We start from the raw sequence: 22,403 nt of genomic DNA, 5'->3' as shown, positions 1-22,403 counted from the left end.
TTGAGTTTCACCCAAAGCCCTTTAGTGATGTGAACCAGAGTACAGAAAGCAGGACAAAATGGTGAGCTACATCCAAAATGGATCCTGATAGGAATGAAGGTGCTAATGCAAATGTGTTTGGTCAAGTTCATTTGCGGGACAAGACGGAGCATGACAAGCTGAGCATGTTTAAGCTTAGTGCATGTAATTGGTAACTAGTGAGCATGTCTGTCTTATCCCAGTGTGAAGAGAGAGAAACTGAAAGGGAAGAGGGGAGGAGAAGGTGTTCTAGAACAACTGCCAAAAATGTCAGTGCTGACATTCTTATAAAATCTCATGGAGCTGAAAATATGGATGTTTTTTCAAGCACCTTCAAACTATCTAGTGGTTCTGCCTGAGTTTCTGTAGGTGAAGTGGCACTGTTTCCTCCACCTACTTGTGGCTGTGATTGAGTGATCAGGATGAAATGATTTTAAATCTTTATTTTTGGCAGTAGAGGCTCGAAGCTGTTGCATGTTGCAGATTTCACCTTGCTTTAAAGCATGCAGGAGCTTGAAAAGTAGGGACCTGTAAAGCTCTTCTGATGAGGGACTGTTGGAAGGAGGTTGTACGGGACCCAGGCTAAATCCAATATGTTGTGCACGTAGGTCAGATTCATCTAGGTTCAGGTTCTCGTTCAGTTTGTGCTGAATAGCATCAGTGGTGCTGGGAAGATGTTCCTTTTTCTTCTGAAAACCCACCCAGAACTCACTGGACTATCTCAACCCTTGAAGAATTTGGGGTTTCACAAAATCAGCCAGGCAAATCTACCTGGCAAGCGCACCATCAAGGACAAACCAAAAATAGCTTTTGGAGAGCTTGACACAAGCTATGCTACTTGCATGTAAATGAGGGAAAAAAAAAATAAGAAAAGCACCCAAGCGTGTTTTGAAACTTTTTCATTGGCCTGCTTATCAAATCAGTGTCATCCAGTGCATAAATACTGGCCAAGCTTATCCCATAATGACCTTTAAAGAGCTGGAGTGTTATTTTTTTTTTTGTAGCAATGTTGGTCCTCAGCACTTGAGATACTTTAAACCTCACTTGCCTTGCAAGAACCTGTCCAGTTAACGGATTCAGCAGTGTTGCTGATAGGTGCAAGAAGATGTTAGACCCAAATGGAGAGGAAAAAGACCAGGAAACGATAGGGAAAGTGAGGTTTGAAAGCTTGGAGATCTGCAGACTGGAAGGCAGCCAGAAGAAAATAGTCATAGTCTTCTGAAAGGGTTAGCAATCGCTTCCTCTGGGGGAATTTTGGTGGGATGGAGTGAAGGTGTGAGTGGGTTTTGGTTTGGGTGTTTATATAACCCAGATGTTCCGTGGGTGGATTTTAATCTGAAACCTCTTGGATGGAAAGTGTTGGCTTGGTTGTGCAGCAGTGGTTGGTGTGGAGGAGGTTCATCGTGGAGAGATGTTGTGGCCTTGCTGCTGCGTTTGGGACTGGGGAAGGCTGGTGTTGGCTACGGAGCTGACATAGATGCTGTGGCTGGCATCCTTCTACCAAAGGTGGGGTGTTTTGGGGGAAAACCCCCATTCCAGCCTCAGTGCTTTCCCTCCAGGAGCTCCCCTGTGCATGTAGGTGCAGATATGTGCATGAAGTGGAGACATTATAGTCTCTAAACTCATGGCAGAGCAGTTTTGCCATGTGGTTTTGAATATACTCAGTAGTTGCACTGCAGAAATCCCTTTGTACCTCTTTCTGGTCCCTTTTGCCCCATTTATCTGGAACACAAAACCCCTCATGGGACTTAGGTACCTGCTGCTACAGGGGTTTGATGGAAGCTGAGTTGAAAAAAATGTTTTAACCATAACCCCAGCCAAGAACTGGGAATGTCTAGCAGAAAACATAATTTTTGGCACAGCAAAAATTAAATAATTCCAACCCTTTTTATTGCTTTTTTTTGGCACTTTTAATAAGATGGAGCATACAAGGAATAACTGTATCACAAGATTGGTATCCAGGGTGATGCATGATGGAAAATAATCAATACACAGTTAAGTAAATAGCTTCAGCCCTTAAGATGGAAAGGGAAGGCAAAGAATAGTAGTGTTTCTTTCATCACCAAAACAGTGTTTATATTGTTATGTTATTTTGCATAATTGAAAAGCCATGAGACAGTTCACTAGAGAAAAGGGCATTTTCAAAGGAGATTAATGTTGTGCTCAGCGTCTAGAAGGAAATTATAGTAGTAGAGTTGCTCATACACTTTTTTAATTTTCATCCCTTCTTGGTCATTCTGTGAAGAGAGGATTCATTTGAATATTTTCCATAAAGGATTTATTTCAGTATTTTGTTCCAAACAGACTGGATGAAATGGAAACGTGTGGATTATTTAATGCCTGCAGAGTAAAACCAACAAGGAGCATGTGGAAATGGTGCTGATTAGGGACAGTTTTCTTGCCACACTGTTCTCTTCATGGATGTCCTTGTGGTTTAGGATTTTACCCATACTATTGGAGCAGGGCACTGAACAGATGTTTTAAGGATTTTTTTTTGGGGGGGGCGGGGGATATTATTTGAAACATTCATCAAAACTCTTTCATCCGATGCTGGTGTGGTCTCTCCTCTTGCCATATTATTTGCAAAACATTTTCATGTGTGGTGGTGGTGGGAATAAATGTTGCGGATGGGTGGTTTGGCTCGGCAGGATCTGAGTGCCCTGGGGGAAGGAGTAAGCGCTCATATGTCTGTGTAGTAGTATCATCCCTAACCTGCTGTGTAGTCTTTGCTGTGTGATTACTACTCAGTCATTTAGGTTGAACCCATGGGAGAGTAAGATGCCAAGTTGCATCTCTTGCATGTGAATGGAAAAGTTAATTAAACAATCGTCTCAAAAAAACTTAAAAAAAAAAAACCCACCCAAAACAACCCACCAACAAAACCCCCAAAACCTCCAACCAAACAAAAACTCAGCTCTGTAACCAGAAATGCTTCCTCATCCCACATCCCTTGAGAGCTGGAGAAATGCTGTCCCAGCCCTACACAAGGTGGATCTACATAAATGACCCCTCTGCTCAGAGCTGGGGACCAGGGTTGCATCTCCCACCTCCCCCAGGGGAGAAAGGTCTGAAATCTGCCCTTGGAAATGTCTGCTTCATCCAATCTCAGCAGCTTCTAGATGAGATGTGGGACAGGATGAGGCACTGGTCCTGGAATGCGATGGTATTAACGCTGACTTGTCTTTCCATCTGCAGTGGGAGCGTCTCTGGTTCCTCATCCTCACCTCGTCCTTCTTCCTGACCCTGATCTGGTTTTACTTCTGGTGGGAAGTTCACAATGACTACAATGAAATCAACTGGTGAGTAGAGCTTTCCCGTTGTGGAGGGGCAAACCGTTACCAAATTTGACTGCCATCATACACCTCTAAGAGCTGTTTGATGCTGGGTTGGATGCATTTGGGTCCTTCAGATGGACTTGCTAATGATAGTAGAGGGGAAACAAGGTGGGAGGTGAAGACTGAAGGAGAGCTGCTTCTGTCTGTCACAGAATCACAGAATCATCGAGGTTGGAAAAGACCTTGAAGATCCTCCAGTCCAACCATTAACCTCACACTGACTGTTCCCAACTCCACCATATCCCTAAGTGTTATGTCAATGCGACTCTTCAACCCCTCCAGGGATGGGGACTCCCCCACTGCCCTGGGCAGCCCATTCCAACGCCCAACAACCCCTTCTGCAAAGAAATACTTCCTAAGAGCCAGTCTGACCCTGCCCTGGCGCAGCTTGAGGCCATTCCCTCTTGTCCTATCGCTTGTTACTTTGTTAAAGAGACTGTCTTCACTGATAGATGTAATGTGTCCTCACATCTCCATTGCATGGCTGTAATGGAGCTTGGGGTAGGTGTGTTCCCTGGTGAACAGCATGAGAAAACAAAGATGGTGCTGAGATCATGTAGAAGCTTTCTGGTTGTGTTTTGTTTGTTTGTTTCTATGGTTGGCTGGTGTTGGAAGTGGCTGAGCAATTTGGCTGCAACGTTCCACAGAATATAAATGACAAAAAATCAGCCTGAAGCAGACATGGGTGTGGAAAACTTTGCAAAGTTGAAAGGAGTTGAAAACAAGCTTTCCAGTGGGATGTGCTGGGGAGTTTGGGGTGTTGCCAGCTCCTGCCAGTGCTGGAAATTATTCTGCCTTTTACTATCAGCAGAATCTTAAAACATTTTGACAGTACCTTGGGCTCTCTTCTAACCAAACTGCTTTGACATCATCTTCTTGTCAGAGATAATATGTGAACTGTATTTTAAAATGCAGTGGGTAGTTGATCCCTCAAATCACCTGCTTTAGATGCTGAGGTTGTGTGAGGGAGAGTGTTTACTAACTTCATGTCGTGAACTGTCTCCTCCCAGGAGTGTGGTTTTTCTCTTTGCTCAGACCCATGCTCTGAGAACCCAAACCATAACCATTGTTTCTTGTTTATAATATTAGCATGAAAAAGGTATCTTTTTAAAGGTATTTTGGAACTCCTCTTTTTTTCAGTATATACCTTCAGTAAAGGATGTGAGTACTCCTAGTCTGCTCCAGTGCAAAGCCAAATCTGTCTTAACTCAAAGTTGAGAAAGGGCTAAAAAAAATAATCATGGAGAGATGAGGCAAAGCCCTGGAAATGCTGTGAATGGCATTGCAGCTGCAGTCCTGCAACACTTTGGGTTCTCGAATATTCATACAGGAATGGGAGGAAATGTGCAGGTCTGCTCTGGATGCTTTAAAAAGCTCACAAGTGTCACCTGCAGATCAAAGCCCCTTCCCCTGCCATGCAACCCAGTGTGCCCAGGGTGCTAGAAGTGCTTCTGGATTGACAGCACTGGAAAAGCAAGCCCTGTTGTGCACAACAGTTGTGGAAGAGGCTCTCTGGATGCAAAATAACAGGGCTACATCTGTTCAAGCGCTGCCATTCAGCGCTGAAAATGGGTCAGTGCTTTGTATGTGCTGTAACCCCAATTAGATCCCTGCTCCATGCACTGGCACTAGAGGTTGAGGAGAACGGCAGGGTTTCTGGAAAACAGCCTGAAATGCTGCGGAAAGCCTGGAAGGGAGGATGATAACATGGGGTGAGGCTTTAATTACAGCCATGCCGGTTCCAGGCAGAGAGGAAACAATTTCCACTGGGTCCGTTCAGGCCGAACCTGGCTCTCTTCCCTCGCAGCGCAGATGCGTGGGCTCCATTAAAAGAGAACAGTTTTCAGCCAGATGAGGTGGAAAGGAGATGAAACCATCATTTTGGTCCCAACGGGGCTGTGAGCCTGTTGCTGACAAGATACAGTGGGGTCCTGTCTCTTAGAAAACCCCATTTTTGCTGTTCCTTAGTGGCTATTACTTCTGGGCACTGTTGGGAGGGCAATATTGGGAGTCTGGGGCTGCTACCCAGGATTAGGCCTCCCTAAAGCAGAAGTCAAAAGACTCCAGGACATGCTTGGGAGGAGTCTCGGGTGGATCCTGGAGCAAAAATCTTCCTTTACAGGAGAAAACACATCTCAGGTATCTTCCTTGGAGGAGTCTAGGACTGCTACCCAGGATCTCATGTCCCTAAAACGAAGGTCAGAAGAGACTAGGAGATGCCTGGGAGTAGCTCTGGGTGGATCCTGGAGGTGAGAGCTTTCACCAAAAGAGAAACAATATCTCTGGTAACTGCCTTGGAGTGTGGGCCTGCTACCTGAGATCTCAGGTCCCTAAAGCAGAGTCAGAAGATACCAGGAGATGCCTGGGGGGAGTCTTGGGTAGATCCTGGAGGTGACAGCTTTCCCCTAAAGATAAAAAATATTTCAGGTGGCTACCTTGGCGGAGTCGTAAGGCTGCTACCTTTGGTGGACAATATTTCTTTGATACTTGTTCCTGTTGCCTCCCTCTCTGCTCCACTGATATATGTGCAAGCCATGACCTCTCTCAGACTAGAGGAAGGACTCTTTGGGGCAAACACTGTCTTGGCACAGGACCTTAGTGCACCAAGCTACTGGCAGGGCCTCCCTGGAGGAACTGGGACAAAGAATTGTGGTCACATTGGTGTGATGAGCTGCTGAGCTTGCTCCCACCCTCCAAAGCTCATGCTTGTGAAGTCTTCTTCCTCAAGTCACATGTAGCCGACCACACTGAACTACTTTGACCTGTTCTACCACAGCAGGTGAAGACTGGAAGCATCTGCCCAACCAGCCCCTCGGAGGAGGACTATTGCCAGCGGTAAACCAGGTTGACAACCCCAAGGATGAAGACTTCCCCCTGTCTCTGGGACTTGTTCCAGCATTGCACCATGCTCTGAGAGAAGACTTTCCAACCCAAACCTCTGAGGGCCATTTCCCTTTGTGACAGTGTCTGTCCCTCTTGAAGAGTTTGATTTCCTCATCTTCATAACTGTGTCAGACAGCATAGGCAGCAGTTAGATCATCTCATAGACTCATCTCTGAGACTGAATAAGCCCAGCTTCCTCAAGCTTTCCTAGTAAACCCTGTTCCCCAGGTACCTCACCATCTTGGTTTGGTAGTTCTGCATTGGACCCCTTACACATCCTCCTTGAACGGAGGCCCAAATCAGGGCACTGTGGTGCTGGTGCAACCTCACCAGTGTGGAGCAGAAGGGGGAGAGCGACTTCCCTCGATCTGCTGGCAACACTCTCTTAATGCCACAGTTTGACTTACAGCGGTGGTGCCGCGTTGGCTCACTCAACCTCAAGTCCTCTGTAGCCCCAGGTCCTTCTTGGCAAGGTTATTAGCATGCTGATGTAGTTTCAACTAGAATAAGAAGTCTTTACAATGCACTGCAATCCTTCTCTTTGTTCTTTTGGCCAAAATGGTACTTAGAACCTGAATTCTTTACGATGTTCTTAGTTTCTTAACCCAGATGTGCAGAGCTTTGCTAAATGATACTGAGCAGCTACCAGAGGTGGCTTCAGAGGTAAGCAGAAACCTACAGATGAGCATAGCAAATGCTACCTGCAGTTCAGGTAGCAAGTTTGGGCTCCAACAGGGGATTCGCCTATCTGTGTAAAACCACACTGACCTAATTAAATTGTGGCAGTGATAGGGTTTAACTACATAAAGGTGGGGTTTTGGCCTTTAAACTTGTAAAGGCTTAAGGGACTATTCTGGAATTGAAACAGGCTTTAGAAAGACAAGGAAAAATTATGGCCCAGCATGTATTGCTGCAGGCTTTTAACCTTTTACTGTGAGACTGAATATGCAGTGAGGTCCTTGTCAGTGAAAGGGCTTTGTGCCTCTTAAATTTAAGTAAATATTTTTTTAATTTATTGCTTCAGGCATTTCCCTTTTTGTGTCTACACTTAATTGCATTATACTTCAGATCTCCAGTCTGCAAGTTATGTACCGCAACAGAAAGCTCACCATTGGTTAATGAAGGATGTGGGAAATGCTGTAATTTGTGAACCTGGCTGTGTTCCCTCTGGAGCAGGACTATAAATGCAAGTCTGTAGCAAATTTTTTCTTAGTTGTGGAGAAGGCTCATCTGGTTCATAACTACCATGGAAACAGCATTTTAAAACAGTTATTTGCACACCAGGTGAAGACCTGACACTATCAGGGGGCCACTTGAAGGGACATCAGAGCAAAAACTTATGTGTACTGAAGCTGAGCTAAGAAAGCTCTTGGTGGTGGCATAAGCAAAGACTTCAGAGGAGCCCTCTTTTCTTTCTTCCCTCTTTTTTTACTAACAGCATGTCTGAATCCCTCCATATCCCTTCTGTTATGGGTCTTTGAATCCTTAAGCAGTACCTGGACATGGGTCATGTTTGTTTGAGACCAGAGATTTGCTCTCCAGATTCTAAGTGGGAGCTTTTCTCCTGGATGGAATAGATGGGGCAGTTGCCAGACCAGAGTTTGTGGCTGACAAATGATGCTGGATTCGAGTGGTGGGGAAGAGGTTGAGTCTTTGACCTGCTTGCATGCAGCATTTATGTCTGTTGTAACCAAAAACCCAGTAGAAACACTGGGTGTTTACCTTGGCCAGTTCATTGAATGAGCTGATGAGTAGAGTTGAGGAAGGCTAGTGGGACCATTCAACCTGAGCACCACATTGTCAGATGTTGGGAAAGCCCAACTTCTACTGTGTTCTGGGATCCTTTAATACAGTGAGATCTGGAGTCTCCACTCAGGTGTGTTCTGAACCTGGTTGCTCCTCTTCAGCAGGACTCAGTCCTGAGATTAGCAAGTCAGGATGGGCTTCATGCAGTCCTTGTGTTGAGGTGCACAGGAGATCACAGCAGCCAGGCACTGCTCCAGGGCTCGTGTTTCTGCTGGGCATCTGTGAGCAGTCCTGCTGCATCACCCACCCCATAACCACCTTGTCCTTGCTGTACTAGAGGATTTGCATGGAGATAGTTAGACTCAATCCAAGTCAACCTAGTGATGTTTTTTTCTGAAAATTCACTGGAAAAAGTTTTAATCCAGATCAGGCTTGAACTCTCAGGAGTTGCAAGAAAGGTTCTGGGATTTGGTTGCCCCTCTCCCGGTGTGGTGGGGCTTGGGTGCCCTTCTGTATTTCTGGCCAGGGAAAATAGTTGACTGAGTCTACTTTGTGTCTTGCTGTGGCTTTGCTGTAATGTGCTTTAGTGCTTCTTAACCCAACTTTAATAACTCTTGTCCAACTCTAGGACAGTTTCACTGGGAAGTATATTCCTATTTAAATGTAAATTTGACATTTGAGACCCAATGTTTAGGCACAAGGGACAGTGCTGCTGCTGTGAATAAGTCTGCTTTGCCTAGTGCTCCTGTTCATAAAGTTTTCATTGCCCATTGGCTTTGTGAAAGTGATGAGGCAGGATGCTGAGCTGAATCTGCCTTCGGAAATACAGACTTGGAAAGCTTGATAACTGAGAGTGGGGAGGATACCTGGATGAATAGAGGCGGGAACAAAAATCAGCTTCAGCAAGAGGATGGAGCCTACCTCTTTGCCTGTTGGTTGGAGAGGTAGTGGGGGAAGAGCACTGCAAGCCCAAAAGCTAAGGGAGGGCATGAACATGTGTTTCTCTGTTCCTAGAGCAGCGCTGTGACTATAGGAAAAATATTTGGCTTCTGTGCTTTTGTGCTGCTAAGTCTTGACGAGGTGGCAACTGTTCTGCATGTGTGCAGAGAAACTGGGAAATTCACTGGTGAGTGGTGGCCTAGAGGAACCAAACAAGCTGTTTTGGAGGTATACGCTTTGGATATGTACCTGTAGGATGTCATCTATACCTCAGTACTACTCTAACCCTGTTTCAGTCCTAGCTCTGATCCTCCAGAGCATCAGGTCATTGCTACTGCCTCTTGCCAAGGTTGGATCACAGAGCCTTTGAACGGCCCATCTCTTAGAGCTTTAAGGTAAATGGAAGGAGCAGGAGAAGGAAACCCACTGATCAAAAAACTCCTCCAGGCATCTTTTGGGCTGAGCAGATCCAACCCTTCAGTTAGTTGAAGATGAGATGGTCAAAAGAATGCAGTTCCTATAGCCAGCCAGAGACCCATTTTGGGAAGTCCTGAGCCCAATTCCTGACAGTCTTCATTCTTGCAGGATTGGATCTTCTCTACAGCCCACTGGAATAAGAGACACCATCTCCGATAGATACAGAAGATGCAATTTCTTCCATCGCCTTGTCCCTCTGTAAAGAGTTTGCGCCTTGAATATATAGGATATATTTACATTTAAGGAAGAAATTCTTCACTATGAGAGTGGTGAGGCCCTGGCACAGGTTGCCCAGAGAAGCTGTGGCTGCCCCCTCCCTGGAAGGGTTCAAGGCCAGGTTGGACGGGGCTTTGGGCAACCTGGGCTAGTGGAAAAGGTGGCCCTGCCCATGACAGGGGGGTGGAACTAGATGATCTTTAAGGTCCCTTCCAACCCAAACCAGTCTATGATTGTATGATATAGCACAGCTATGCACAACAACAGTCATTTTCTGTCCTTGATGCTATCTCTATACTGTAATTATTAGACTATGCACATGTGGGACAACACTGGATCTATTGTTTAGACAAACACCACCACATCTGGGGATACTTTTCTCTTGTTTGTGGGGAATATTTTTTCAGGAAACTCAAGCCCTGGTCCTGTATGATATTTTTTTCTCCCAATGTAATGTTGTTGCTGTTAGACATAATTGTCCAATTCCTCTTTGCAGAATTAATTTCCCATGAGGGATCAATGCACAAACACAGTTTTGTTTGACTTGTGCTTTTAGCTGCCTATCTCTTGTCTGTACAGTGGGAACAGAAAGACCCATTTTCTAAAGTTTTGTCTAATCTCAGTGAAGTTGCTGTGGTGTTGAATCTCTTCTTAATCTGTACTTCACTCTTATCTTTCAGGTTCTTATATAACCGAATGGGTTATTGGAGTGACTGGTCCATTCCAATACTTGTAACAACTGCTGCTGGCTTTACATACATTACAGTGTTATTGGTGAGTAGAATAAAACGCCATTTCCTAGAGGTTTGTGCGTTTGGTTTAGGGCATGAACTTTGCAGTCCACCTACGACTTGAGCAATTTTCCTTTTAGAGGTGATTCGTCTCTCCCTCTTTCAGCCTTGTCTAAAATAAATGGAAAGTGAAAAATGCATGGTTTTTGACCTCAGATGATCAAGAGCAAAGACAGACCCTGATGCACTTGGCCTGAGTTGAAATACAGCTCTTGTTCTGCTTAGTATGGCCCAGCTTCCACTTTGGTGTATCTGCTAGTCACAAGTGCAAGTTGTTTCCCCTCCATCCCAGGGTGCTGAGACTTTCAAGTTGGTGTCCATTCAGGTAGCATGCTGGTACCTGGCCCCACGTCGGCACTGCTTCCTGCAGTCCTGGGCCATGGACAGACTCTCAACTCCCTGCCTCTTAGAGGTCAAAGCCTTTCCCTCCACATCCTTGGCTCTGGCGAGGATCTGTTTGTACAACTGAGCTAGGTGGTGCCTGTTGGACCATCCTCATGTCAGCCCTGATTTGTGCCCTGGCCTGTTTGGTTATCTTTTTGGATGGTGGTGTGTTTCTGCATGTTCAAACACTTACAAGGTTGTGATGTGCCTGTGTCTGACTCTTTGATTTCTTCCTCCCAGATACTAGCACTATGTCACATAGCTGTGGGACAGCAAATGAATCTGCACTGGCTTCACAAGGTAAATGGCTTTTCTCAGCTTGGAAGTGAGCAAGATATCAATAAAACAGGACTCTAAGGAGCAGGTGGTGTATGTGGCACTCGCTGTCATGGGCTTTTTGGGAAGAGCATAAATTGTAGATGTCTGTGGTGCATGTGTCCTCATCTTAGAGGACTGAGCAAATTGCACAGTAGAGGCAGCCAAAGCCTGGGGACGAAGACTTTGGTGAAATGCTTTGGGGTGTCTTTTGACAAAAGGCCCACTTCTGGAGACTGAGAAACACCGGGTCATTAAAGCAGCCCGAGTTTAGCCTCGTCTCAGTGTGGTACTCCGTTATGAAGCTCTCTGGTGCTCCTTTCTGTGCTGAACCCAGCCCGGGAGGAGGGGCTGAGCAGATGTGAAGCCATTCAGGATGTGCTTGGAGGAGCTGACTGGAAAAGCCTCGGGAGAAGATGTAGGTGTTAAAACTGGGGGGGTGCAAAGTGCAGGTTGTGGTTTGCTGGAACCCAAGGATGTCCTGATTTGTATGTAAAGCAGTTTGAAAAATTGCTGTGAAATACAAGAAAAGATGCAGATCTGGTGTTCAGAGCGCAGAAGGGGATAGGAAGAGTATGTGGCAAGCTGCAGGGAGAGACAGTGCCAAAGAAAATGGCTTGGCAGGATTCAATTGTAATTGGCAATCTGCTAATAGGTAATTAAGGGACCAGTCCTGAATCTGCTGATACACAGCTCCTCCTGAAATTGGTTGCTCTGCATGTGACAAGGTCTTGCAGGATCAGAGCCTGAACAGATGTACCACCCCTCAGGATGGGGAGAGCACAGACGTCCCCACACTCTTTTTTAAATTTTTTTTTTTTTTTTTTTTACTCCTAGAAATGATAAAAACTATGCTTCCTCGGGAGGAGGGGATGCAATGCAATGAGGGGGCAGGGACTGTCTGACTACTGCTGGAAAATAAATTGTTGATTCTTAAGTCTAACATATGTTTCTTCATTGGGGAAATGGTATTTTTCAGACATGCTCCAGGTGGCTGGTGGGTTTGGATGAGTAAGTCCAGAAGAGGAATGTGTTGGTGGAGATCAGTTAGTTCTTGCCTACAGAAACCCACCCTTCCTTTCCTTCTTCCAAAAAAGTCCACCTTTCATTACAACTCAGATGTATTGCTCCCTCTCTTCCCTTCCCTACCCCTCCCTCAACTTTATAAGGAGGTTGTGATAAGAGACTGGAATAAGTTAATATTATTCTCTGCAACTGTGCTGAATTACCTTCAAGTATAGATTAAAGCATCTGGGAAAGGCTGGTATGTGCAAACCGCACGATTCCATCCAATTTTCTCCCATAATCCTGCAAAAAGAGCTGAGGATTGTAAGTCAAGTTGGAGATGCATAAGCAATAAATTGGAGCTGATGGGAGGAGGACATGGTGGAATGGAGATACGCTTGTGTCCTGACACCTCTGTGCTGCACAGGGCAGTGACATCAAGGGGAATTAGGGCTGCACTGAAGAAATCTAGTTGACAAAGTCTTCAGTTGCTGCTGAATTTGAAGTTGAGATTTGGGGGGGGGGGGGGGTATAAAATGGATGAAAAGGCGATTCAATCCTTGTTGTGTGCTGGTGTTACACTCTGGCAGGCAGCCCAGAGGTCTCACCATAGGATGGGACAGCAGAATGACTACTGCGTGCAAGGCCCAATGTCAAAGGGCAGTTGTCTACATGCATTGCTTTGTCCTCTATTAGTTCAGAGTCCTTAATAAGGAAGTCTCTTGAAATAGTGTAGCTTGTCACTATAGGTCACTGGGAGGGTGTCTTTTAGGCAAGCAAAGCCCATCCTTCCTTGGATGTGCAGAAATGGCTTTGTTAAGGTTAGCAGGTGGTTTGAATGCAACCTCTTGGCTCAGAGATCCTCTTCAAGCTGGGGCAGCTGGATCACTTGGCCTCTTCTGCTGCCCCATGTGCTTTGTTCATGTTCCTTGAAAAATTGGAGGCTCAGGGTAAGTCACTGCTGTCCTATGGACTCCTCTTGTGCTGTTGGCAAGTCTGTGGGCATCTAGGAGAGGAACAGCAGGTGGGAACTGAGGCTAAACTAGAAAGAGAAATCATGTCATTATGTACAAAAGTGATTTCTGTAAATGTTGGGAATATGGGTTTTTTATTTGCTTGTCTTGGGTATTAAGTAAATCTGAAATCAGTCAAGATACCCTGTGCATCCTAGATGATCAGTTCATTGCTATGTATCAGTTGGACTTTTCTCTCCAAGTCTTTCACACAAATTTTTAGATTTAGACAGTACGTGAGATAGAGGAATAGAGCAGCAGCATCCTTTGAATCCATCAGGCATGCGGAACACCAGAGATTGAGATACCAGACGGAGAGGCGGAGGATGTTGAATTATTTTTTTTGATAGACAGCCCAGATTTTAGTCTTTAAAACTGGAGTTATTTCTATGGCAGTTTGTGACGGTTTGAACTTTTAACCTTTGGAATGGAGGTGATGTGTTCTTTTTGACTGCTTTGCTCAGACTTCTGCGTGCTTCCACGTGGAGGAGAGGGACTCTGGGAGGAGGTGGCTGATGGACTGGGTCTTGGTCTGCAGTCTCAGTTCAGCCGCTGTGTCATCCAGAGCCCCTTCTCAAGTCACGATATCTGTTACAACTGCTCTGTCAACATGGCTTGGATGCTGACTGCATGATTGTTGCCGTTTCAGACCCAGGAGAAGTCACATCCATGCACAAAGTTGTGCTTGAACCATCTCAAGATGATTGCTTAGCGATGGGCACTCACAGCCTTGTTTGCATGCATGTTCATCCTTTATGAAGTGCAATGTTCGTTGTCTGTTGGGTGTGTTCAGGGTTCATGTCTGAACAGAAGGGTTGGACAGTCAAACTGAGCAAAGTCCACCCTGGTGCGTCACAGGTTGTTGCAGCAGGGCCAGCAGAGTCCAGGATCACCTCCTGAAGTTGGCTGACAGAACCCAATCTCTATTTAAGCTGATTTTGATCCAGTTTGTTGGCAAAGCAAATCACCTGATTTTTCCATACCATTGGCCATTGTGTGAAGAAAGTGAGAGATCATCCATGAGATGTGCCCTCTGGGACTATTTAGCCCAGTGTTGTATCTCCAGTGGTGGAAAAGGGGAGGTTATGCTGGGACAACACATGAGTCCAACCTCTTTTCTTGTGAGCCCTAAGTCTAGTTGGTTTAGGCCTTTTATTATGTACAAAAGTTTTCTCTCTCTCCATTTCCCAATCTGTGAAACTTATATGATAATGATAGGGTCTAGTATGTAAATACTCTCATATTTGTTGCAGATTGGCCTGATGACAACCTTGATAACTACCGTGGTGACCATGTCATCAATAGCACAGCTTTGGGACGATGAATGGGAGATGGTATTTATTTCACTTCAAGTAAGTTGTCTTCAAGGGTGCTTCTCTGGGGGGGGAAAGGGGCCAGTGCTGCTACATGTCATGAACTTTGTGCCTTCCTACTATATAAAACCCCATCTTGATGTTTGTCACTCCCAATATTGAAATCTTGGCAATGAGAGTATTTGCAGTAAAACTCCCATGTGGAGTTCAAGGCCACTAAATCGCTTTGCCTCCATCTCCTGGGCTCTTTGCTTTAAACTCACCAGGACTTGGCTGCAGCATTTGAGGTGGAAAATACTGAGGCTGGGTGTGACTCATAGTTGCTGGAGGGAGAGGGCAATTCCTCCTCTTAGTTTGGCTAGCAGTGCTCTGGTTGTTGGTGTCCAGGCCTGCAGCATCGTGCTCTTCCCATTCCTATGGGAGTACTCTGGGTTTGTTTTTACATTGCACATAAACTTATATATATCTAAAAAAGAACACAACTTTCTGTGTTCTAGTCCTCTTTTAAGAAATACTTATAGTATGCTGCAGGGCTATTTAAGTATTAGAGGAATATAGTTATAAACTGTTCATTTCTTGATAGACCTGCTCTCTATTCCTTTTTCATCTCTTCCTCAAAAAGGGGTCCAAAAAGTATTTTGCCCATGAAAGGCTTGAGAGGTTTTACTGGTGATCACTGCTGTATATTTGGGAGTGCACAAATATACGCAAACACATGGGGGGAAAAAATAGCATTCACACAAGTGACTAACATTTCTGAGAAGTGCTTCCCTTTTCTTGTTTTTTAAAGATTCAGACAGGCAATTGGAGAACAGAAGCATGAGTCAGAGGATCCATCTCCAACTTTCTCTCCTGGTGACACACAGTCCAGTGTGTTCACAGAATCACAGACTGGTTTGGGTTGGAAGGGACCTTTAAAGGTCATTTAGTCCAACCCCCCTTCAATGAGCAGGGACATCTTCAACTGGATCAGGTTGCTCAAAGCCCTGTCCAACCTGACCTTGAATGTTTCCAGGGATGGGGCATCTACCACCTCTCTGCGGACCTGTGCCAGTGGTTCACCACCCTCACTGTAAAAAAAATTTCTTCCTTATAGCTAGTCTAAATCTTCCTGCTTTTAGTTTAAAACCACTACCCCTTGTCCTATTGTTACAGGCCCTACTAGAATGTCTGCCCCCATCTTTCTTATACTCCCTCTTTAAGTCCTGGGAGGCTGCTCTAAGGCCTCCCCAGAGCCTTTTCTTCTCCAGCTGAACACCCCCAACTCTCTGACTGTCCTCACAGGGGAGGTGCTCCAGCCCCCCAAGCATCTTTGTGGCCTCCTCTGGCCCTGCTCGGGCAGGTCTGTGTCCTTCTGCTGTTGGTGCCCCCAGAGCTGGACCCAGCACTGCCGGGGGGTCTCCTGAGAGTGGAGCAGAGGGGGAGAATCCCCCCCTCTCAACCTGCTGCCCACACTGCTCTGGGTGCAGCTCAGGACATGGTTGGCTTTCTGGGCTGCAAGCACACATTGTTGGCTCATGTCTAGTTTTTCACCCACCAGTACTCCTACATCCTTCTCCTTGGGGCTGCTCTCCAGCTACTCATCCACCAGCCTGTATGGATTGCAGGAGTTGCCCCAACCCATGTGCAGGACCTTGCATTTGGCCTTGTTGAACTTCATGAAGTTCATGTGGGCCCACTTCTCGAGCTTGTCCAGGTCCCCCTGGATAGCATCTTGTCCCTCAGGTGTGTCGGCCGCACCACTCAGCTTGGTGTCATCTTCAAACTTGCTGAGGGTACACTTGATCCCACTATGTCATTGGTGAAGATACTAAACAGTACTGGTCCCAATACAGACCCTGAGGGACACCACTCATCACTGATTTCCATCTGGGCATTGAGCCATTGACCAGTGTTCAACTGGACTACAAGAACTTTAAAACTTAGTGGCACCAAGAGCCTTACTTGAATTTGCATGGTGTCTAAGGAGGCCTTTTCCAAATCTGTGTTATTGGGTGAGCTCTTCCCCAAAAAGGGGTTTAGAGCTTTCCTGCTTTGCCTTCATAGTGGCCTAAGTGCCAAAGGCAATGGTAGGGTTTGGAAGAAGAGATGGCCAAACCAGATACAGGAGCCTGATGTAGGAATGGTGTGAAATCCAACTGGAAACAGACTGATCTGATGCGCTGTGGACCCTGCAAGACCAATGAATTTGCAAGGTGTTGGGGTGTTTGTCATCATTTTTTTTTCTCTCCTGTTCTTGTGTCCTGCAGGCTACAGCCCCTTTCTTGCACATAGGAGCACTTGCGGCGGTCACGGCCCTGTCGTGGTTGATAGCGGGGCAGTTTGCACGAATGGAGAAAGCCAGTGAGTAACACTTGTCCTTGTGTGGTGGTCAGGGGCTGGTGGGTGGCTGGTGGGGTGTGGGTCCTCCCGTTGGGAACCAGCTGGCAGGAGACAGTGCTGGTTCCTTCCCTGGGCTCGGCAGCCTCCAGTATGGTGGGGAGGTGGAGGCTCTCCTAGAGTAACCTGATTGAAACTGGAGTGGGTGAATCTGGTCTGGGGATGCATCCAGATCCCATGGCTGCTGTTCTGTTGTTGAAAGCACAAAGGGGTTGGAGGTGAAAGGGCAGTTTTCAATGATGCAATGAATGGAAGCAACCAGATTTTCATCAGTCTGCTTTAGAAAACATAAACGCACCCTCTGCAGATAACATGCAGTGTTATTCTTCGGATCTTACAAGCCCTTCTGCCTTCTCCCATCTCCTTGGCTTTTGTTCACCTGCATTTCTAGGTGCATTTGGCCTTTGAAAGCCTTCATGGACTTGTTGCTTGTGATGCAGTAGCTCTTGGAGGGCTTGCTCAGTGGAGATCTGGTCCCCTGATGGTTAGGTGCTTCCTTAAATGCACGTGGAGACATGATCTAAAAGAGCAGACTGATGGAAGACACACTGAACCCAGCTGCTGTTGTTGATGGTTCTGTCCAGGGAAATAAGCTCTTCTGTGCATCTCCCCTGTCCCACCTTGTTGCCAGGGCTCTCCCAAGTCTAAGCTGTTCCTCCAGGTTTTCTTGTGAAATAATTTGATCCTCCTGTGTCCTCAGAAGTGTTTTTCTTCAGGGCGTCCATGGATGTTCTCAGACACTTGTGCCAGCTCCAGAAAAATTATTTTAATTGGTATTTAACCTGCAGCAAAATATAAGCCCTGGAAGGATTTGGCAGCACTTGCAAAAGACTTCCAAGAAGTGGGAGTCAAGAATGAGGAAACTGTGTGTCTGAAGATGGAAAGACTTTGATATCCAGAGAGGCCTTTTAAAGAAAGAATTGCTCTGCCTTAATTCATAAATATGCCAATAAAGCTGTACCTGGTGGTTCTTAAATATGTCTTAGCATGTAATTAGGCTGCCAGTTGAGGGAGGATTTGTGGTTACTCCTACAGCAGAGACTGCATGTGCTCCTGAATTCCTCATACTTCTCTTGCAGCTGAGTTCCCTGAAAATGGCTTTTTTGTTTGTTTTTAATAAGCCAGGAAGCTGTTCTCCTTTTCTGCTCCTGGGTTGGGTTTTTTGTTTGTTTTTAAGGAAAAACATTCATCTCCTCTGTACCATTGGATCTTAGTTATTTCAGGGTCATTTTTCTTGTGAAAGGTATCTTACCTGGAGGAGTTTACAGACTTTTTGGTACAGTTATGTTTGACATGGTGGTGTTAAAAATGGAAGAGAAGAACTGAGATGTCTGTGAGAACCTACAGTTGCATGTAATGGGAAAATAAGATTCACTCACTAATAATAATATTTTAGAAATAACCGGTGCAGCTGTAGTCATCGGTGCAACAATCTGTTCTTGTCTTTTTGAGGCACGTGACAGTCTTCAGCAACTGGCTTTTTTACTGAAGAAATTTACACTTTTTTTTGTTCCCCTTATACTACTTTTTCCGAAGCTGGAGAATAGAAGTTTCTTGAATAGCTACAGTGTTTTAAAAGGTAGTAGCTTGTTTTCGAAGCTTGCTTCTGAGGTCAGATAGAAAACATTGGACTCAAGGCAGCCCTGGCAGTCTTCAGTAGCAAACAGCAGTGTGAGAAACGTGAAACTCTTCCAGGAGCCCAAACTAGGCTGGTGTGGTCACTAAGAGCAGGAGGAATGGAGGAGGAAGCTTGCATCTAAATGTTGTCATTGGTGTTGTCATGTTGTAGAAAGTGAGGGATTTATCTGTCATGCTTGCTTGGCTTGGGTGGTCACCAGGGGAGCTTCTTCCATACAGACCATCCCACCTTAAATTGAACAGTATGTACTGTGCTTGTATTTCATGCACATACTTCACTTCGGGTTTTTGTGCATGGTCTCAGCTCCCACATATGCATGGCTGGGTGAAGTCTTCAGCTCCATTTTAACATGGTCTGTGGCCCATGCTGGGGCATCCTTTCCTTGTGGGTGCAGTCCAATGGTAAAAATATTTGGAAGCCCATGCATTTCACATGGTGCTTACCTTTAGTCTGAATCTGAGCTGTTTAGTCCCTGAACTGCAGTACTAGGAAGGGACCAGATTCTTTGCACAGGCTGAGACTTGGCTGACAATTAGGCTGATTTTTCAAAGCCTGGTTGGTGTGTGGTGTCCCCGGGGTGAGTAAGAATTGGGTCAGGATCATGTCCTGTGTCCATCTGGAGGTTTTGATGCTGGTAACGCACAACTCCAGGGCACCATCCCTTTATGGTGCAGGACACAGCATGAGCTCACTTAGCAAGATGCCTTTCAGTTCCTTGAATGCTCTGTGGGTGATTGACACCTCTTCCAGAGAGGAGGAAAAATTAGCTGGCAAAGTTACCAGTGTTACTTTCTGGCTTGTAGGAACATGTTTGAATGAAGCTATTAGATGCTGGAAGCAAAAGCAGTTTGTGTGTGAAACCAGATCAGTTGTGGTCAGGACCAAAGCTGGGCTGTTCTGTCCTTCCCCTAAAAAATAAGCCCACCTTCTCCACCTTGCGTCCATGGCAAATATTTGTTTTAAAGGGGTTTTTTTTGAGGTTCTTGCTTGAGTTCCAAAGCCTTAGTGAGTCTGAAAAATAAATTATTATTAATAATAATAAAGGAGTCTTATGCTTTAATATCTGTGGTTTCAAGTGACTCCAAATAGCTCAGGAATTCAAAGATGCCTGTTGTTCTTTATAAGGAATATGTGCCTGTTGAGAACAAGGGGTGTTTCTGTTGCACTGTCAGCACCTTCGAAAAATTCTCACATGTTTTGGACTTTGAGAAGTCACCAGCAGTCGGAGGCGGGTGGCTGAGGCATAGCGTGGGAGGCAGGACTGCTCATCTGGACCCAAGCACTGCAGCCAGCATCCTCTTTGCTGCTTTTGCCAGTCCTGTAATATTGCTGCTTGCAGAGACCCCGGGCAGTGCAGCACCATCACAACCCAAGGACTTACTTAAACATGTCCACCTTAATCAGTAAAACATTATTGTAAATTAATTCAGTTCTGGCTGGCACAAATCCTAATGCAGAAGCAGTTAAAGTGGTGTTACCCTGGCTGAAATGGGTAGTGTTGGTGAACTACCAATGTTAAACACAAGTGATGTAAACCCAAGTGATATTAAATGTACTGACATTGTGTCATGACTTATTTGTAGATATGTTTAACTGGTGATCTATTTCTGCTGTCGGGCAGGGCAAAATTTGGTGCTGTCCCACCCAAAGGGCTGGAAATCAGAAGTGTTTTGGGCCATGTTGCTGGGACTTTAAGCAATTTGCTTAACGTTTTGTTTTCCTGATAAAAAATGAAGTGCAATCCTCCCTCAGGACTTGATTAGCTCAAAGAGACTTTTTAAAAAATACAATATATTTTTCCCTAAACACAGAGTTCTGCTTTGTACTAGGGGCAATGGCTGTAGATCAGTGACTTCTCTGGAGAAAGATGAAGGTGTCTTGACTTTGCTCCTGTGGTGTGAAGAGGTCAGGATCAATGTTTTCACCAGCTCTTTCTCTCTCTTTCCACCTCAGCTTCTCAGATGCTGATGTTTACTGCATACCTCGCAGTTGTAGTTGCACTTTACCTCGTTCCCCTCACCATCTCGTCCCCTTGCATAATGGAGAAGAAGGCTCTAGGACCAAAACCAGCCATTATAGGTCACCGTGGAGCACCGATGGTGAGTAGTCTCACGTTATTAGTACTGCGTTGTCTGGCTCTTCTGCCTGTGTAAAGGATGGTACCAGATCTGATGGTCTCCAGGCTGCTCTCTAGAGAATATATGACAAGTGTAGCTTTGAGGCACACCTCCTGGCTAGAATTACTGTGGTCATAAATCAGTACATGAACCCCGAGTCAAGTCACACCCCAGATGGTCTAGATGCCTTAGAAACAAAAGGACAATCCTTGCCTTGCTCAGGGTGGTTTGTGCCATTGCATTTTTCTGGCTGTTCATTCTGCTGGCTTTTGCTCTTCAGCTCTTGGCCCCTGAGCTGCAGAAGTAGAAGCTTGTGATATTTTTTTCTTTAGAGTTTGAGGCCCAGTCTTTGTGCCCTTTGCAGGACCTCACTAGCAGTGGTTAAGCTCAGCTCACAGCAAGATACCTCGACTATGTGGCAATCTGGAAAAACAAACAGCTGTGACCCTATGTGACTGCACAATACTATTGCATTGCAGATCATCATGAGACTGGGTGAGGTGATGAAACATCCCTGTCATCTGCCTCTGGGTAGACCTTGAAATCATAATCATACAGTCCTTTCTTCTTCAAGGTTTCTGGACATGTCCAGGCTAAAGATGGAGCATGCTGGCTTGGGCCCAGCCCTGGGCTAGGATAGCACTGTCCTGTGGTGTTTGGACATACTGGCCTGGGTCTCTAGTTTGGGTTCTTCTGTGCATAGGTCTGTTGCACAGTTGTACCTCCATCTCTCTCTGCTGGTTGATCGACTTCAGACAAGATAATGTACTGCAGTGTAGGCACTGGATTTGTGAATGTATTTTTTTTTAAGGCATGCAACTAACTTTTATTTTGCTGACATTCAAAGCAGAAAAATATATTTGTATAGGCTGTCAGAATGTATTTGGGAGGCTGAGGCATGCTTGAGCTCCTCTCCAAGTCCAAGAGCGTGCACTAGGGGAGTTTGTTAGGTGAGGGAAACACCTGTCATGACCCAGAAGAGTTTTATTTTAGTTCTTTTTATTTTTAATGATTTCTTTCTTCAAGCAATCTCTTGAAATGCCAGCTTAATTTGTGTCACTCTTAACTCTATTGCCTCTGTGGGTGATGGAATGAAGTTCTGGGCATGATAAATGTTTTTTCCTGTCCTACTGAGTTGGTACCAGAAATGAAGGCCAGAAGAAGCCAAGTGAGATCCTGTGCTCTGCATGCTTTCTGCATGGCAGAAAATCACAAAACCTGTTAGGAGATTTTCTTCCTGTGGGGTTTCCAGGCCTGTGTGCCCCCCGCCCTCCCCATAGCCTTCTAAAGAAACTAAACAGCAGACAACTTCCTTCTATTATGAAATAAACCTATCTGGAAAGATGCTGCTTGCATCTTAGAGTGGGTGCAGAGGGTTACAAAGGGTGATTAAGAGCAGTGGAGGAGGACACTCAGTGCTGCCTGTGGAACTGTGGCCCAGGTGTTGTTCAGGAGGGTGCATCCCTCCCCTTCACCATTCCCCAATACACAGAGCTGGTGGTCTGTTAGCAGCAGATGGTTTGCTCTGAAGCCCACAAGAAGCAAGATCAGACACCAGCAAACCTTGTTCCAGCCTCCATACAGGAGTCTGCACGTCCCATGATGTGTTGGCAGTAGGTTTATCCAACTGCTTTGCCTTTGCTGTATGTGTAGTGAGTGTCCTCTGACTGTGCCCTTGAATGGCGAAGCTGAGACAGGATAAGAAGGATGAGGACCAGAGACAGGTGGTCAAAAAAAACCTTGTTCTGTATTTCTATCTAGCCCAGCTTTTTGCTATATCAAATGTCACCTTAAGTTTGAAGAACTCCACCTACAGTGCAAGTTCTCAGGTTG

General features: G+C 45.6%; 1 protein-coding gene across 6 annotated transcripts in view; it reads left to right on the top strand.

Annotated features, from left to right (window-relative positions):
- The window catches only part of GDPD5 (glycerophosphodiester phosphodiesterase domain containing 5), a 177,930-nt gene that overhangs the window by 121,403 nt on the left and 34,124 nt on the right, over positions 1-22,403 (top strand). For all 6 annotated transcript variants that reach the window (XM_074860524.1, XM_074860527.1, XM_074860525.1 and 3 more), the window contains 6 exons: positions 3,214-3,317; positions 10,295-10,388; positions 11,030-11,089; positions 14,376-14,474; positions 16,685-16,778; positions 20,407-20,552. In XM_074860524.1, coding sequence (XP_074716625.1) covers positions 3,214-3,317; positions 10,295-10,388; positions 11,030-11,089; positions 14,376-14,474; positions 16,685-16,778; positions 20,407-20,552 — 597 coding nt within the window. The remainder of the gene's footprint in view (positions 1-3,213; positions 3,318-10,294; positions 10,389-11,029; positions 11,090-14,375; positions 14,475-16,684; positions 16,779-20,406; positions 20,553-22,403) is intronic.

The sequence above is a fragment of the Strix uralensis genome, chromosome 2 (assembly GCF_047716275.1).
Source record: "Strix uralensis isolate ZFMK-TIS-50842 chromosome 2, bStrUra1, whole genome shotgun sequence".
NCBI lineage: Eukaryota > Metazoa > Chordata > Aves > Strigiformes > Strigidae > Strix > Strix uralensis.
The sequence above is the reverse complement of the archived record's forward strand: the minus strand, read 5'-3'. Positions and strand labels throughout refer to the sequence as shown.